Raw genomic sequence first — 20054 nt, 5'->3', positions numbered from 1 at the left:
TCTAATCTTTATCAAAAACGTTTACAAATTCTATTTGTGAAAACGTTTTTGATGTGTCCTGTGTGAAAACAGTGTGAATTCAGTAAGGCATCTATTTTTTCAGTGCTCTTACAGCATAAAGGTATGGTATGGTATGAAGTCCAAACTGCTATTCAAAGGTATTCCTGATAATCTTCCAGAGATTGTTCAAAGATTGTCTAATTACCCGTTTTCATGTAATATATGGAATATCATCAATAGAATGGTATTAGCTGCAAGTGTATACTTTTTGTGGCATGAAAGGAATTGCAGGCTGTTTAGATCTGAGAAGAGGAGTGAAGAAGAAGTATGCAGGTTGATCCAAGATTTTATCAAGTGTAAGATGTTGACTTTGAAAGTCAAAAAGTCAAAGGCAGTCAACAGAGCTGCTAGCATATGGGGCATTGATTGGAAAGATTAGTGTATTTTACAGTTTTTCTGTATGTTGTATGCATTTGATGGTTTGTATGCCTTTGGGCTTGTTTTGAGGGCATGGATATTCCCAGCCTTGTGTTTGTGTTGGTATTTAATAAAATCTTGTTTGCCCGAAAAAAAAAAAAAAAAAAAAAACGTTTACAAATTCACGCACAGTAACCACAGAGAGGAAAACTTCACAAAATCCTAAAACACAAACTTCACATCATTATATCTTTCCTAAATCTCAACTATATCATCATCCGTTATCTATATCATCACATCTCTTTCATGACCTAAGATTCTATTTCGACTAATTGAACACTTTTCAAGAATCTATCCATCAATCTCAAGATCAAGATTTTTTTTTTATCTTGGGTGAAAATCTATAACCCCCAATTTAAAAAGCAACAAACTTTGAATACCCTTTACAATCTTCATCGTAACCCTAGTTTTCTTTTTTGATTTCTTGATTCCTGTTTGATCAATTTGTTGAAAGGGTTTGAAGATGGGAAGAAAAAGATCAAGATTTTAACAAATAATCAAGATTAATGGATCAGATGACATCTGCGCACTCTATTCCACCTCCTCTTCATACAAGAAACTTCAATCTGCATCAGTTTCAACAACAAAATTCTGAAGATGAACAAAATGGGACAAGTGGTCTCAACATGGGTGCTGTTGGTGCATAAATCCCGAGTTCTATTACGTTTATTGTTCTATTTGTTATGTACTTGATATTTCAGTCATATATGTACGTGGACACTTATACTTTGTGTTTATGATGCTTAGTATAATGTCGTGAATAGGTCAAGCAGTCGGTTGGCTGCTCAAGACCATCGACCGATGGTAGGGACCATCGGTCGAGGGACTGTCACCATCGGTCGAAGGTCCCCGACCACCGGCCGATGGTCGCTGTATTTAGTATAAATACGGGTTTCGTGGTTGATGTTTCGCGAGGTGTATATAAAATAGCTTATATTTTACGCAGAAAATACTATTAAATACGATACAATTTTACACAAGATATTTATTTATTTATAGAATGGATATACTTAAACCTTGCTACAACACTTATAGGCAGTGTACCTAATCGTACAGTAGTGTAGTTTTTAGTAAGTCCGGTTCGTTCCACAGGGAGATCTTTAAGCAAAGCTCAACGCTATTTTAGTTTACTTTTATAAAAATACAAATATATATATAAGTAATATTATTATTATAAAGAGGGGTTTTTACCGTTTAATGACCGGTTTGTCGATTTTAAAACTTTAGTCGCAGTTAAAACCTAATGTAAAATATAAAATAAATACAAGACTGTAAATTAAAGCGTAAAGTAAATAATGATAATGAAATTGCGAATAATAAAAATGCGAAAAAAATTAAATTGCGATAATTAAAAAGTACGATAATTAAAAGTGCGATAAAATGAAATAACAATAAATAAAAGTGCGATAATTAGAAGTGCAATTAAATATAAAATAAAGGAAATTAAATATGATATAAAAGAATTATGCTTATTTAAACTTCCGTAATCATGATGTTTGACGTGTTGATTTTAGTTTTATGCCCTTGGGTTAATTGTCCTTTGTCCTGGATTATTCAATATGTCCGTCTGGTTTTTGTCCATAACAGTCCATCAGTCATAAATATAAATTGCAAGTGTCCTTGTCAAATTATTATTATACCCGAAGATAAATATTCCAACTAATTGGGGATTCGAATTGTAACAAGGTTTTAATACTTTGTTTAATGAATACACCAGGTTATCGACTGCGTGTAAACCAAGGTTTTACTACTTTGTTAACAATTACACCAATTACCCTTGAATGTAATTTCACCCCTGTTTTAATTATTCTAGTGGCTATTAATCCATTCCCGTGTCCGGTTAAATGAACGATTATTCGTACATATAAATACCCCGCCCATCGTGTCCGATCGAGTGTATATGGTAATTTATAGGGACGCCCAATTGTAAATCTTTATATTAACATTAACAAACTTTCATTTAGTTAAACAAATATAAAGCCCATTAATAGCCCATAGTCTAGTTTCCACAAGTGTCGTTCTTTTGTCCAAACCCCAATTATGGTACAAAGCCCAATTACCCAATTTTAGTAATTAGCCCAACATCATGATTACTTCGTTTTAAATAAGCATAATAATAACTTAGCTACGAGACATTAATGTAAAAAGGTTGAACATAACTTACAATGATTAAAAATAGCGTAGCGTTACACGGACAGAATTTCGACTTACACCCTTACAACATTCGCTAACATACCCTTATTATTAGAATTATAATTAAAATTAAAATTTAAATTATAAATATAAATATATTACGTATATATTGAGAGAGAGATGAAAATGGATGTTTATTTTGATCAGAATTCGGGTTGATTTATAGCCAGGATTGATTTTTGGGGCTCCGCGACTCGCGGCAAAATAGCCTTCAAACTCCGCGAGTCGCGGAGAGGTATTTTCAGTTTACTCCCTTGGAGTTTCCTGCTGCCGACGGTTTTAAATATATATATATAATATATATATAATTAATATAATTAATTATATATTATATTATATTTATGTATATAGTTAACTTGTAATTTTTAGTCCGTTGCGTCGAGCGTTAAGAGTTGACTCTAGTCCCGGTTCCGGATTTTCGAACGTCCTCGCGTACAATTTAATATCTTGTACTTTGCGTTTTGAATCTTGTACTCTTGTGATTTTGAGACGTTTCTTATCAATAATTGGAACCTTTTTGATTGTCTTTTGTTCTTTTGAGCTTTCTGGTCGTTTGCGTCTTCAAATCGTCGAATCTGTCTTTTGTCTTCACCTTTTATTATTTAAACGAATATCACTTGTAAATAGAACAATTGCAACTAAAAGCTTGTCTTTCTTGAGGAATAATGCTATGAAATATATGTTCGTTTTTAGCATTATCAAATATTCCCACACTTGAGCGTTGCTTGTCCTCAAGCAATATCGTCTTGAAATACTAGAATCACTTTTTTATTCTTCACACTTTGTACATCAGTGATTTCTATACGGCGGTATAAACAATGGTAGTAACGATATGGTTTACAGTCCCACATGACTATAAAAATTTAGATCCATTAAGGAAATTGGATCTTTATGAAAACATTTGATCTTTTGAAAATTAAATCTAGTTTTTACCCTAGATAAATTTTCCGGAATAACCCTTTACCGGTGTTTGCAAAATATTTTTGTGGGTTTGATGGGTTTCAGATTTGAAAATTTTAGCTCAAAACTTGCGGTTTTGTGTCACCCACTTGCTAACCTTGTATTTGGAAAGCAACACGTCCAGTTTACTTGTTCCGTATATTGCCTTTCGGCAAACTACCGTCCGGTTGTAAAGGAAAGCGTTGAACAAGCAACTGTTAAGGCAATGTCCCGTGACATGCTTTTGATTATGGTCTATAACTTGTCGGACGCAATTACTATCCTTGGTAGGAGCAATAGTAAAGCTCACCCTTATAATTTGTCGGTCTGGCACAAGGTCCTGTCTTTGACCATGCTATGCAACCACCGTTCTTACGGTTGACACCCGATTTAGTTCAGGTGACCTAATGAATTCCAGGTGAATTCCTAGGATTTTACGTTCAATGGTAATGAACGCATTGAAAATAGGGTTTTCAGAAAACAAATCGGTTTGTAATTTTGATCAAAATATTTTCTCGTTTAAGCTCGAGTTTAGATATCATTGAATTCCATGAGTTTGTAATTCTCAATCTTTAAGGTCAATCTCAAGGATTGAGTAATATCAGTCTTAAAAGCTGATTTTTAATCTTTAAGGAGATTATCCTTTCTGGGGATCTGATTCATTAGTCTTATCCAGCTAATTTGCACGGTGCCTCCCCATTGTACGAGATAAATCCTTCTCATGGTTAGGATAAATCTGACCACATGGCGACCCTGTTTAATGCTGAGGTCCGTGGATTTCCTGCTGATTTTAGTGATGACTTTTCTAGATTTTTCGTCAACCTACAGCTGGTCTGAACGACAACTTCATGACCTAAATCAAGAAGCGCGTGTCTTTTTCGGAAGACTTTACTTCCTTTTAATGATGGAATTGATTCATCGTGTAGATCCATCTCTTCTTTTCTTTCATTGGGTAAAACAGTTTAGTTTAGTTCAAAGCAAAAGTATTTTCAGTTATTTGTTACAAATATATGTGGCATATGTTTAAAATAACTTGGTAAATTTTCCCACACTTGGCTTTTTATTTCTTTTTATCGTCCTCTATTCCATTTTAAATGAATTTTAACATTTTAGTTTGTTTCTCAATTTATCTCCTTTCCGAGGTAACAATAATTTCGGTGTTAAAACCTAGTTTTATCGTTCATAAATATGTATAAACATGATTTTAATTCATTTAATTGAAAATTTTACTAGAATTGGGTAGTCAGTATATAAGACTAGGGCTGTTCTTTTTTATCAGAGAGCACTAGATTCTAATACAACTACTGCTTTACTAGTATTTTTAATGGTAACCAAGTGTTTAATACAAAAATTTTTAAAATCCGAAAGAATTTAACCCCTTCCCACACTTAAGATCTTGCAATGCCCTCATTTGCAAGAAATCAGTAACAATTTAAATTATTGAGGGTGATTTGTGTGAAAATGATTAAATTTTTACCAAAGTTTCCAAATATATTGGCGTTTGTTTGCTGAATGATAAATGGTGCACGTCATTTGTTCATTCCGTCTTGTTGTTATTTCACATATATTTTGCATCATTGTCGTCAAAATTACTTGCTTTTGCTGAACTTAATGCCAGTCTTTGAAAATGCGTTGTTTTACCCTGTTGTGTACATAAGATAAACTGCAAACATATATACATATTTTTGAAGTTTGGTATATTACCCCACATTCAAAAATTATTAAAATCTAAGAATAAAAGTTAGATAAATATAAAAATGATTACAATATTAACAAAAAATATTAAACATATCAATAATTACAAATTACAAAATAAAAATAAAAATAAGTAAACTAAGGATGATATTGGTACCAATAGGGGTTCCACGCATAACCATAAGTGCTATAGAATGCCTCGGCAGGGTCATACGTAGGATATGGTGGCTGCATCTCTATCGACCAAGGAGGGAAGACGGGTTTCGGTGTAGGAATATAGTTTCTACCTATATGTTGGCAATGCGCTATGATCTGGTTCTGATGAACTTGCCAATCTTCAAATGCTCTCTGTCTAGCATTTTCGTATTCCTGAGAAGCTATAAACCTTTGCATTTCTTGCATCTGGTTCCCCCCTCCTACATTACCTTGTTCCTGGTTTCTCTCTACCTGTGGATGTCTACCATTGTATCGTACTGCGGCGTTATTTCGCCGCTTCAACACTTTCGCACCATGGTATACATTTAAACCTATAGTGTCGCGGGGTTCCGGCTCTTCTACTAATAATCCCCCCCGACTTATATCCACACCGAGATATTCACCAATCAAAGTAATAAAAATACCACCCCCTATTATGCTATGTGGACGCATCCCTCGAACCATAGCTGATAAATAATAACCCACACAATATGGTATACTTACAGCGCTGTGTGGGTCTCGAATACACATATGGTAAAACAAATCTTGTTCATTTACCTTTTCTTTGTTTTTACCCCTTTGTGTAATCGAGTTAGCTAAAAATCTATGTATTACTCTTAATTCGGCTCTATCTATATCCAAATAAGAGTAGTTTCCCCCTTTAAAACGGTGATGGCTTGTCATTTGACTCCACACACCGTGTGTATCAAAATTTTCATCTATTTTCCTACCGTTTAGTATCAATCCTCTACAATCGGCAGACGCTAATTCCTCAGGCGTATATATACGTAAAGCCTGAGCCATGTCTAGTAAAGACATGTGGCGCATCGATCCGCCTAACAAAAATCTAATAAAAGAACGATCGGTTAAACTAGCTACCCGATCATTCAACTCTATACTACATAACAACTCTTCACACCATACTTTATATACAGGTCTGCGTATGGTGAATAAACATATCCAGTCATTAAAATAAGAATTACCATACCTCTGTACCAGTAATTCCCTAATTGGCCCGGCCAATTCTACAGCTTCCAAGGGTCCCCATTCTATGACCCTTGGTACCTCAACAACCTTGGAATGAAGAGTATGCAAACCCCGTTGATATTTTGGATAATCTATCCAAAGTCTGTCAAATCGCAGGTTCGGGTGCAACTGTTCCAAGTGCATATCTGAAAAGGTCATGACTGGATGAGGTACATCCTGCTTGTAGTAGTTATCTACCTCCTGTTGTTCCAAGTTCTCAGCAGGAGCATGGCGGGCTTGGGATGAAGATTCACCCCTTTCAGTCTGCAAAACACATCAAACACAAATTTTGTGCATCCAAATATGCATTAGTGTCAGCAAAATCATCAATCAAAATAATTACAATGACATTATCAATTTATATCAAACTTAAGCTTATTTTCACATTTTTATCAAATCTACACTTTTTCAAATAAGCATATACGAAAATTTTCGCCAAGTTCATAAGCATTCAACTCAAATAACATGTCAAAATAATCATTACTAGCAAATAAACAAGTCTCAAATGGCATTATCTTTCAAAAATCAAGTTCATGAATTTTGGACTTGAAAAAGTCCACTTTAATTCTCAAAATCATGTTTAGGCTCAAAGTTTGGATCATTTAACTACCTAGACATGTTACACTACTCAATTTAGCAACAATTCATGACAAAAATCGGCCATAACCTGTTTATATCAAAAAGCCCCAAATTGCTCAAGAACACAAACCCTAGATTTTAAAGATTTTGAAGTTTTTGGCTTCAAATCATGTTAACAAGCATCAATCTAGGTTATACATGCATAATATACTAACAATTTAACACTAATTACACTAAAAATTAACAAAATTCAAATTATGAAAATATGCTCAAGAACACACTAAAATTCGGATTTAAAGGTGATTTGGGGTGTAATTGTACCTGTTTTCTTGAGTAGTTCCTAGATATCATCCTTCTCAACATGATTGTAGTGAAAAATTTGAAGATTAACGGTGAAAAATCGAGTTTTTGGGATGATTTTCGTGGGTTTTCTCGGGTTTTTTCGCAGCTATTTCGGGTGTTTATGTGTGTGTGTGAGTGATCAGTTCGAGCAGCTAGTTTTATTTTTTTTCTGTAATTTGGTCCCTCCGCGAGTCGCGGAGGTTTTCACTGAAAACTCCGCGAGTCGCGGAGTTACTTTTTTTTTTTTTTTTTTTTTTTTTTTTTTTTTTTTATTTTTTTTGTTTTTTTTTTTTTTTTTTAATAATAATCTTTAACTTATAAAACAATTAAGAAATTAATTTTAAAATTTTGTTTCCCTTGTTATTTAGGACGAGGTCGTTTCGGATCGATGTCCTAGTTCGTCCCTCGACAAAATTTTAAAATTTGTCTTTTTGTAGCGATTGTTTTAAAAGCTAAGATTTTTGGGTTTTTTCAATGTTTTTGGTATACTTTAAATCAATAAGATTAAAAATAATGATAATAAAAGTTCTCGTCCCTCCCTCGGGTAAAGCAATTTCGGTTCAAAGACCTAGTCTTCAACTTACGACGAATTTTAAAAATCATATTCTTAACTTAATGAGATAAAGTAAATTTTTGTTTTTAAATTCACACAACTTAAATATAAAATTCAAAATTAAAATTAAAAATTCACACCAAACTCAAAATTTAAAATGCATAAAATTAAAATTTCATATTTTAAAAAATAAAAATTCACACCAAACTTAATTTAAAAATTCATAAATTCATACCAAACTTATATTAATTTTTCAAATATTTACAATTTTAAAAATATTGTTTTTACAAAGTTTACAATATTAATTTAAGGTTTAAATATTAAGATTAAAAACATAATAAAATTAAAAATCTTTTTGTCTTTTTATCCCACTTTAATCAATCAAATATTATCAAAAATATGCGCCCCTCTTTTCGGTAAAGTAATTTCGGTTCCAAGACCTAATTTAACTCATGACGAATTTTTGAAATATTTTGGTTTGATTGTTTAAAGATATTTATACCTTAAGAATAAACGTTAAATTTCGCAGTGATGTAATAAATTTTTGAAGGATATCAATAATTTCGGTCGCCAAACCTAATTTTATTTAATACCAATTTAATACTTTTTAGCGAACAAATTAGCGTTTATTATCAAAAGGTTAAAAATAAAAATAAAAATAAAAACTATACAGACATACCTGTGAAATAGATTTCTTAGTTGTATGATCTATTATATTCATAAGATAGTCGGTTTAATTGGTCTTCCATGGCTGCATAGGCGTAACCTCGAGCATTCATTGTCTTTTCTTCTAAACATATGAACGGTCCGTCTCTGCATAAAGTAACAAATTCGGTATTTGAATAAGTTTGATTATTTGAACATTTACCTCCATGTGACCATTTTCCGCATTTGTGACATTTTTCTAGGTGTCGTGCTCTTCTTTTTGCTGCGGATTTTGATTTTCCTTTACCAAATTGTAACTTATTATCTTCGCATCTGGATCCTTTTCTAACTCCGTCCATTCTTTCTCTGATTACTGATACTAATTCACTCGGGAGTATGTCATTATTACGTTTAGTGATCAAAGCGTGTAGCATTAGACCATGGTTTAATTCACAGGCAGTCTTCATTTTGTAAAAACCTAAAAAAATAAAAATTCAGAATGGGGGGAGAAGACTAGTTCTTTAGGGTCTGCTAGGGAAAGACCATATGTGTTCCATTTTCGAGAACTACACGAAAACAGACAATCTAACTCTAACAGAAATACATATTATCCTTTAAAGATTTGATTCTCCCCACACTTAGTTAGCTGTGGTATCGAAATTGTGAGTAACTTCGTTGTCGACTTCCATCGGACCCTGTATGTAATGTTTAACTCTGTGACCATTAACTTTAAATTCAATCCCATTTGAATTTATTAATTCTATCGTTCCGTATGGGAAAACTCTTTTGACTATGAATGGTCCAGACCATCTTGATTTCAATTTTCCAGGAAATAGCTTGAATCGTGAATTGAAAAGAAGAACTCTGTCTCCTTCTTTGAATTCTTTTGAACTTCTGATTCTTTTATCATGCCATTTCTTCGTTCTTTCTTTATAGATTAACGAATTTTCGTATGCTTCATGTCTTAATTCTTCTAATTTGTTTAGTTGACTTAATCGTAGACGTCCGGCTTCATGTAAATCAAGATTACATGTCTTCAAAGCCCAAAATGCTTTGTGTTCAATTTCTACTGGAAGATGACATGCTTTTCCATAAACAAGTCTAAAAGGTGTGGTTCCAATTGGAGTTTTGTAGGCTGTTCTAAAAGCCCAGAGTGCATCCTCCAATTTAATGGACCATTCCTTCGGATTTGATCCTACGGTTTTCTCTAGAATACGTTTTAAAGCTCGGTTAGTATTTTCAACTTGTCCACTTGTTTGTGGATGATATGCGGTGGAGATTTTATGAGTTACTCCATATCTTTTAAGAACTTTCTCAAGTTGATTATTACAGAAATGAGTACCCCGATCACTTATTAAAGCTTTCGGTGTTCCAAACCTTGCAAAAAGACGTTTTAAAAAGTTTACTACAACTCGTGCATCGTTAGTTGGGAGAGCTTGTGCTTCCGCCCATTTAGATACATAATCAATGGCTACGAGTATATATAGATTATTATGAGATTTTGGAAATGGACCCATAAAGTCAATATCCCAAATGTCAAATACTTCACATACTTGGATGACATTTTGTGGCATTTCATCGCGTTGACTTATTCTTCCGGCCCTTTGACATGCATCACAGGATTTGCAAAGAAGGTGTGCGTCTTTGTAAATTGTAGGCCAATAGAATCCAGCTTCATAAACTTTTCTTGCTGTTAGTTGAGGCCCATAATGCCCTCCTGTTGGTCCTGTGTGACAATGGTTTAAAATTTTACTAGCTTCATTTCCAAATACACATCGGCGTATTATTCCATCGGGACAACTTTTAAACAGATGTGGATCTTCCCAGAAATAGTGTTTTATATCACTGAAGAATTTCTTTCGTCTTTGGTACGATAATCCTTTTTCAAGGAATCCACAAACTAAGTAGTTTGCATAGTCTGCAAACCATGGGATTTCTTTATAATCTATCTTCAATAGATATTCATCAGGAAAGTTGTCTTGTATGGCCGATTCATTCAGAACTTCTAATTCGGGATTTTCAAGACGAGAAAGATGATCAGCGGCGAGATTTTCTGCTCCTTTTTTATCTCGGATTTCAATATCAAACTCTTGTAAGAGTAAGATCCAACGGATTAATCTTGGTTTAGCATCTTGTTTTGAAAATAGGTATCTAAGAGCAGAATGGTCTGTATAGACCACCGTTTTTGCTAGAACGAGATATGATCGAAATTTGTCAAAAGCAAAGACAATAGCAAGGAGTTCTTTTTCAGTAGTTGTATAGTTCGTTTGTGCTCCTTGTAATGTCTTACTAGCATAATATATAGGTTGAAATCGTTTTTCAATCCTTTGTCCTAAAACGGCTCCCATTGCAAAATCACTTGCATCGCTCATTAGTTCAAATGGTAGATTCCAATTTGGTGTTATCATGATCGGTGCATTGGTGAGTTTCTCTTTAAGAATATTAAAAGATTTGATACATTCATCTGAAAAGATGAATGGCGCATCCTTTTCTAGGAGTTTATTCATAGGAGTGGCAATTTTAGAAAAATCTTTTATGAAACGTCGGTAAAAACCGGCATGCCCTAGAAAACTCCTAACTCCTCTAACATTGGTGGGATGTGGAAGTTTAGCAATTACATCTACTTTAGCTCTATCCACTTCAATTCCTTCTTTTGAAATTTTATGTCCAAGAACGATGCCTTCTTTAACCATGAAATGGCATTTCTCCCAATTAAGTACTAGATTTGATTTTTCGCATCTAATTAGCATTCGTTCCAGATTAACTAGACATGATTTAAATGTATCACCGAAGACTGAAAAGTCATCCATGAATACTTCCATGCATTCTTCTATCATGTCATGAAAAATCGCCATCATACACCTTTGAAAGGTTGCAGGGGCGTTACAAAGTCCAAATGGCATGCGTTTGTAAGCAAAAGTACCATAAGGGCACGTGAATGTGGTTTTCTCTTGATCTTCGGGTGCTATTGGAATTTGAAAATATCCGGAAAATCCATCTAGAAAACAATAGTAACTATTTCCGGCTAATCTTTCCAACATTTGATCTATGAAAGGTAAGGGAAAGTGATCTTTTCTGGTGGCGTCATTTAATTTTCTATAATCAATACATACACGCCATCCTGTTACAGTCCTAGTAGGAATAAGCTCATTTTTCTCATTTGTGATAACAGTCATGCCACCCTTCTTAGGCACGCATTGAACTGGGCTTACCCATGGACTATCAGAAATTGGATATATCAAACCTGCATCTAGCAGTTTAATAATTTCCTTTTTAACTACATCTTGCATATTAGGATTTAGTCTTCGTTGGCGTTGCACATACGTTTTATGACCTTCTTCCATAAGGATTTTATGTGTGCAATACGAAGGACTTATTCCTTTAATATCATGAATCTTCCATGCAATGGCTGGTTTATGAGCTTTCAACACAGAAATGAGTTGTGATTTCTCATTTTCAGTAAGAGAAGACGATATTATTACAGGTAATTCAGATTCACCATGTAAATAAGCGTATTCCAAATGGTTTGGAAGTGGCTTTAACTCTAATTTCGGAGGTTCTTCTATTGATGATTTATATCGATATCTGTCTTCTTCTTTTAGCATTTGAATTTCTTCTGTTGTTGGTTCATATCCATTAGCTATAAGTGTAGCTAACATTTCAGATTCATCAATTGGTTCATTACCTTCTCCTAAAGAACATTCTCCTGTTCCTTGTAATTCTGGAAATTCTTTTAATAATTCTGCATGTGCATCTATAGTTTTAATATAATAACATGTATCATCTGCAGATTGTGGTTGTTGCATTGCTCTATCAACTGAAAAGGTAACACTCTCATCCTCTATACTTAGGGTCAGTTTCTTACCGAACACGTCTATCATTGCTTTAGCCGTGTTTAAGAATGGTCTTCCTAATATGAGAGGAACTTGAGAATCTTCTTCCATGTCCAGAACAACAAAATCTACTGGAAATACTAAAGTACCAACTTTAACTAGCATGTTCTCCATTATCCCTCTAGGATATTTTATTGATCTATCGGCTAGTTGTATGCTTATTCTGGTTGGTTTCAATTCTCCAAGGTCTAGTTTAGCGTAAAGTGAATACGGCATTAGATTTATACTAGCACCTAAATCTGCTAATGCTTCTATTGAACTAAGACTACCCAGAAAACATGGAATTGTGAAACTTCCTGGATCAGATAGTTTTTCTGGTATCTTATTCAACAGCACTGCTGAACAATTAGCATTCATAGTAACAGCCGAGAGTTCTTCCATTTTCTTTCTATTCGTGATTAGATCTTTCAAGAATTTAGCATATCTTGGCATTCCTGAAATTACATCAATGAAAGGAAGATTTACATTTATCTGTTTAAACATATCCAAGAATTTGGATTGCTCGGCTTCAAGTTTCTCTTTCTTCATTTTACTTGGATAAGGAAGAGGTGGTTGGTATGGTTTAACATAAGGTTTATCCTTAACTGTGTTATCTTCATTAACCTTTTCAACTACCGGTTCTTTTTCCTTATCCTGATCAGGTTGTGGTTCTTGTGGAGTAGGAATAGTTTCATCAGAAGTTACAGGTATTTCAGGTGGTTTAAGTGTTGTACCACTTCTTGTGGTAATAGCTTTAGCTGTTTCATTCCGGGGGTTAGCATTTGTATCACTAGGTAAACTTCCCGGTTTTCTTTCACCTATTAACCTTGCTAGGTTACTTACTTCTTGTTCCAGATTTTGAATAGAAGCTTGTTGATTTCTAAATGCTTGAGCATTTTGTTCATTGGTTTGTTTTTGAGATGTGAAAAACTGCGTTTGAGTTTCAACTAGCTTCGTCATCATATCTTCTAAATTTGGCTTTTTATCATCGGTTTGTTGTGGTGGTTTGTTTTGAAAATTAGGTCTTTGCTGATTATAAGTGTTGTTGGATACTTGTTGATTGCTAGGACCTTGTTGGTTGTTGTATGGAATATTTCGGTTATAGTTCTGATTTTGGTTGTAAATAGGTCTTGGCGGTTGATAATTATTCTGATAATTATTTCCAGGCCTTTGGTTTATGTATGAAATATTCTCTCTTTGTTCCATTGTTAATTCAATACTGAGACAATCTTTTGTCAAATGTGGTCCTCCACACTGCTCACAACTAATTCGTATAGCATGAATATCTTTAGTCATCTTTTCCATTCGTCTCTCGAAAGCATCTATCTTTGCGGAAATGGAATCTAAGTCATGGCTAGAATCGGCTCTAGCTGCTTTAGATGATCTAATGATGTCTTTTTCTTGGTGCCACTCATGTGAGTGGGAAGCAGTATTATCAATAATTTTGTAAGCATCAGTTTCGGTTTTCTTCATAATAGAACCACCAGCTGCTATATCTATGTCTTTTCTTGTAGTGATGTCGCATCCTTGGTAGAATATTTGTACTATTTGACAGGTGTCTAAACCATGTTGCGGACATCCTCTTAATAACTTCCCATATCTTGTCCACGCCTCATATAGAGTTTCATTTGGTTTCTGTGTGAACGTAACAATTTCTGCTTGAAGTCTTACGGCTTTAGATGCAGGAAAGAATTGTTTAAGAAATTTATCAATTAAAACGTCCCATGTATCGATCGCCCCTTCAGGTAACGATTCCAACCAATCTTTGGCTTCTCCCTTTAAAGTCCAGGGAAATAACATGAGATATATCTGTTCATCCTCCACTTCTCGTATTTTAAATAGTGTGCAGATCCTATTAAAGGTACGTAGATGTTCATTTGGATCTTCCTTCGGCGCACCACTAAATTGGCATTGATTAGTCACCATGTGTAGAATTTGTCCTTTGATTTCATAATCTGGCGCATTAATGTCTGGATGAGTAATTGCGTGACCTTGGCCAGTGCGTTTAGCTCTCATTCGGTCTTCCATACTTAAAGGTTCCAGATTTTCCATAATTGAATTTGTTGACTCGGTATCACTGAATGATTCTGATTTAATAGTTCGTTCCTCAACAATCTCTGTTTGAATGATTGGTGGTTCCGGAGGAAAGTTTAATGGTTCAGGATCTATGAACCGTTCCTGAATATTTTCTGGATTCTCAATTGTGAGGTTTGTTTCAAAAAATGGATTATCGGAAATTTGAACTGAAGTACTTGGTCGACTGGATGATGATTCTAAAGAAAAATCAACGGCGGTTATATTTGTTAAACGATGTCTTGATCTAGTTACAGGTGGTGAACGTACAAAAGGTGATGAACGTCTTGCTCGGTGCATTCACTGAATATCCTATTAGTTTTTAAAAGGAAAGAAAAATTATAATAAGTTATCCAATCAATAGACTTTTCTGATTTTGCCCACGTTTCGAATAGCCAAAAGATGCAGCAGAGGGGCAGGATTCGTTTGGTCTCAATATAATTGAGGACTGTTTGGCTCCAATAACCCGGTCCACGTACAAATCCAACTATTACTACGAACCAGAAAATTTTGATGTCTATCAATTTAACCACTTAAAATAAATTTTCGTAATTTTAAGAAATTTAGATAAGAAGTATAGAAAATTCTAAGTCCTAAAAACTAGAATGGCGAGAAATAAGAGAGAAAAAGATTGCGCGTCGAAAAATGTCGAAAAAGAAAAATGGTTGAAAAATAAAAGGTGACGGAAAAATAAAAGAAACTTATCAAAACTTAAAAATACTTAACTAATTTAACCTTATTACTACAACTAACTTAAAATTATAATCGCAAATTGAAATTACTAATTGGAATGATAATTGATACATAGTAAAAGGTCTAAAAATATTAAAGCTTACAGGAAAAACTAAATCCCAAATGGAAATAACTTAAAAAGAAACTAAAACTTAAAAAGGCGTCGCAAAATTCTAAAGCACCTAATTCTTAGTCTAAAGAAAAAGCACTTAAGGAATTCTACGGCAAAGCCTAAAAATCTAGGAGTAAAAATAAATATAGCAAAAACTAAGTTTAAAATTAATTATGAGCTAAAAAATACAAATATTACGCTACAACGATTAAAAAGGTACAAAATATAAAAATATACAAAAAGTTGTAAAAAGTACAATTTTTATAAAAATATTATTTTTATATTATTTATTTAATAAAACTACAAATTTTACAATTTTAATTAAACTAATTAAACAAAATACATAAATATAAAGTAAAAAGTAAAAATAAAACTAAAATTAATAATAATAATAATAATTAAGTAATTAATAATAATAATAATAAATTAAAACCCGTGATTAGGGTTTTGTCCGTGTGTCAGAGGGCCTCCGCGAGTCGCGGCAAATAAAGAGAAAAACCCCGCGAGTCGCGGGGATCCAGAAATCAGTTGACAGGTTTTGTTTTTACGCGTTTTTCTTTATTTTTTTTTTTTTTTTATTTTCTGTTTTCTGTTTTTAATTTAAATAAACGATTTTTAATAAAATTTATATTTTTATAAATTAAAATAAAGATAAAGAAACTTATAAAACTTAAATATTTAACAAAATCCTAAAAATACTTATATTTTTGTTTTTCTTTTTATATTTTTGAATAATTAAAACGTAATTTTTACAAAAACGACTTTTAATAAAAGTAAATAAAATCTTTTTTTTTTTTTTTTTAGCGTTGCGCTTCCGGCTTTTAAGATAGTTCCCCGGCAGCGGCGCCAAAAATACTTGATGTTTCGCGAGGTGTATATAAAATAGCTTATATTTTACGCAGAAAATACTATTAAATACGATACAATTTTACACAAGATATTTATTTATTTATAGAATGGATATACTTAAACCTTGCTACAACACTTATAGGCAGTGTACCTAATCGTACAGTAGTGTAGTTTTTAGTAAGTCCGGTTCGTTCCACAGGGAGATCTTTAAGCAAAGCTCAACGCTATTTTAGTTTACTTTTATAAAAATACAAATATATATATAAGTAATATTATTATTATAAAGAGGGGTTTTTACCGTTTAATGACCGGTTTGTCGATTTTAAAACTTTAGTCGCAGTTAAAACCTAATGTAAAATATAAAATAAATACAAGACTGTAAATTAAAGCGTAAAGTAAATAATGATAATGAAATTGCGAATAATAAAAATGCGAAAAAAATTAAATTGCGATAATTAAAAAGTACGATAATTAAAAGTGCGATAAAATGAAATAACAATAAATAAAAGTGCGATAATTAGAAGTGCAATTAAATATAAAATAAAGGAAATTAAATATGATATAAAAGAATTATGCTTATTTAAACTTCCGTAATCATGATGTTTGACGTGTTGATTTTAGTTTTATGCCCTTGGGTTAATTGTCCTTTGTCCTGGATTATTCAATATGTCCGTCTGGTTTTTGTCCATAACAGTCCATCAGTCATAAATATAAATTGCAAGTGTCCTTGTCAAATTATTATTATACCCGAAGATAAATATTCCAACTAATTGGGGATTCGAATTGTAACAAGGTTTTAATACTTTGTTTAATGAATACACCAGGTTATCGACTGCGTGTAAACCAAGGTTTTACTACTTTGTTAACAATTACACCAATTACCCTTGAATGTAATTTCACCCCTGTTTTAATTATTCTAGTGGCTATTAATCCATTCCCGTGTCCGGTTAAATGAACGATTATTCGTACATATAAATACCCCGCCCATCGTGTCCGATCGAGTGTATATGGTAATTTATAGGGACGCCCAATTGTAAATCTTTATATTAACATTAACAAACTTTCATTTAGTTAAACAAATATAAAGCCCATTAATAGCCCATAGTCTAGTTTCCACAAGTGTCGTTCTTTTGTCCAAACCCCAATTATGGTACAAAGCCCAATTACCCAATTTTAGTAATTAGCCCAACATCATGATTACTTCGTTTTAAATAAGCATAATAATAACTTAGCTACGAGACATTAATGTAAAAAGGTTGAACATAACTTACAATGATTAAAAATAGCGTAGCGTTACACGGACAGAATTTCGACTTACACCCTTACAACATTCGCTAACATACCCTTATTATTAGAATTATAATTAAAATTAAAATTTAAATTATAAATATAAATATATTACGTATATATTGAGAGAGAGATGAAAATGGATGTTTATTTTGATCAGAATTCGGGTTGATTTATAGCCAGGATTGATTTTTGGGGCTCCGCGACTCGCGGCAAAATAGCCTTCAAACTCCGCGAGTCGCGGAGAGGTATTTTCAGTTTACTCCCTTGGAGTTTCCTGCTGCCGACGGTTTTAAATATATATATATAATATATATATAATTAATATAATTAATTATATATTATATTATATTTATGTATATAGTTAACTTGTAATTTTTAGTCCGTTGCGTCGAGCGTTAAGAGTTGACTCTAGTCCCGGTTCCGGATTTTCGAACGTCCTCGCGTACAATTTAATATCTTGTACTTTGCGTTTTGAATCTTGTACTCTTGTGATTTTGAGACGTTTCTTATCAATAATTGGAACCTTTTTGATTGTCTTTTGTTCTTTTGAGCTTTCTGGTCGTTTGCGTCTTCAAATCGTCGAATCTGTCTTTTGTCTTCACCTTTTATTATTTAAACGAATATCACTTGTAAATAGAACAATTGCAACTAAAAGCTTGTCTTTCTTGAGGAATAATGCTATGAAATATATGTTCGTTTTTAGCATTATCAGTGGTTTTGTGTTAGGTTACACACCATAAACCCTTAGGCCGTCGTATTACTTGCTGCTAATCGTCCCAAAACCCTTACCAACCGAATACACAGTCTTAGGCATCAATTCTATCAATTATTCATTGGTTAATTCGATCCCGTTAGTCTAATACGTATTCGACTCATTCTAATTAGTGTTTCCGCCATTAATCTAGATACAACGTATGATCTAAGGTCCAAACTACATCTACAAAGTGGTATCAGAGCGTTGTGTTGCTGATCCATACGTTTTTGAGTCGAATTTTTGATTTTTGTGATTAGGGTTTGTGTCAAAACGGGTTTCAATTAAAAGGTTGGAACTTTTACGTTTAAATCCAGTGTTTTCGAGTGTTTTTGTGTTCAAAGGTGTTTTTGTGAAGTTTTCATCGGTTTTGTTTGAGTCCAGAACGTTAGAATCAATCAAAATTTGAGTTTTGGCCAAAAACCCTAGTTTTTTCTGCCCAGATACGTAAGAACTACCCTCGGCCGATCGTCATTGACCATCGACCGAGTGTCTTGACCTTCGACCGATAGTCACTCACACTCGACCGATCGTATTAAGTTGAACCGGAGGACAGTTTGTGATAACCTTGAACCGATCGTCATTGACCATCGACCGAGTGTCTTGACCTTCGACCGATAGTCACTCACACTCGACCGATCGTCTTAAGTTGAACCGGAGGACAGTTTGTGATAACCTTGAACCGTTTGTCTAGACCATCAACCGTTCGTCCTTAGACCATCGACCGATTGTCTCAGTCCTCCGACCGATCGTCTCAGTCCATCGGCCGATCCTCTTTTAATCCAGAATAATTTAATTAATCCATAATTAATCACTTAATCAGTTAATAATGTCTGATACAAACGAGAAATTAACAAACGAATACAGTGCACTTGTTATTGCACCCGGAATTCAAAGACTATTATTAAGCGAAAGTGAATCAGGATCTAACAATAAAGTTCCGAGGCTTGAAAACTTAAAAGACTTTTTAGAATGGAAAGTTAGGTTTGTGATTTACCTTAATGGACAAGATTCTCGACTTTGGGAGTGTATTGAGACTCCTTTTGTTTGGCCATCAGGGGCTGACGGTGAACCTAAAGAAACTCATGATTTTGATCCCGCAGAACGCGAAGGGTATAATCTTGAGTGTCGGTGTTATGCTCAGTTAACGCAAGCCTTGTCTAAGGAAATCTTCGGTCAGTTTAAGAACCGTTATAAGACGTGCTATACTCTTTGGCAGGCTATTGTGTCCGCAACTGAGGGTACTGCTACTTATAAAGCAACTAAAGGTAAAGTGTTGAAGGATGAGTGGAAGGTGTTTGCAGCCCTTCCAACAGAAACTTTGAGCCAGACTTTAGAAAGGTACAGGTTATTGGTTGCCGAGATGACGGATTATGGGATTGAGGTAAAAGATGATAAGGCAATAAAAGTGTTGGCACTTGGTCTTCCTGAGAAGTGGGATTATGAAGTAGAGAAGATCCAAAACCTATATGTTGCTTCTGGACGTCCTTTGACATTGACTGCATTTACTTCAAAGTTAATGGAGAAGGATATTCAGGTTGAGGCCAAAAGGAAAAGGCTTGGTACTGTAGCAGCCAATGTCACATCTAGTGCTTCTTCTTCTGGTCATGCTCCATTGCAGACAGCGTACATCACAGCAAATGCAAATCAGATATCTGCACCAAAGTCACAATCTGGTTACTTTAATGCCAAAATACAGAACTCTACAATTAAGATGATTGAGGACGTTCC

The 20054-nt window shown here is 33.7% G+C and overlaps 1 protein-coding gene across 1 annotated transcript in view; it reads left to right on the top strand.

Annotated features, from left to right (window-relative positions):
* Positions 1–821: 821 nt before the first annotated feature.
* The window catches only part of LOC139846476 (AT-hook motif nuclear-localized protein 18-like), a 33541-nt gene continuing 14308 nt past the window's right edge, over positions 822–20054 (top strand). The window contains exon 1 of the mRNA XM_071835963.1: positions 822–1107. Within this exon, the coding sequence (XP_071692064.1) occupies positions 984–1107 (124 nt within the window). The 5' untranslated portion in view covers positions 822–983. The remainder of the gene's footprint in view (positions 1108–20054) is intronic.

The sequence above is a fragment of the Rutidosis leptorrhynchoides genome, chromosome 5 (genome assembly GCF_046630445.1).
Source record: "Rutidosis leptorrhynchoides isolate AG116_Rl617_1_P2 chromosome 5, CSIRO_AGI_Rlap_v1, whole genome shotgun sequence".
NCBI classification, from domain to species: Eukaryota; Viridiplantae; Streptophyta; class Magnoliopsida; order Asterales; family Asteraceae; genus Rutidosis; species Rutidosis leptorrhynchoides.
The sequence above is the reverse complement of the archived record's forward strand: the minus strand, read 5'-3'. Positions and strand labels throughout refer to the sequence as shown.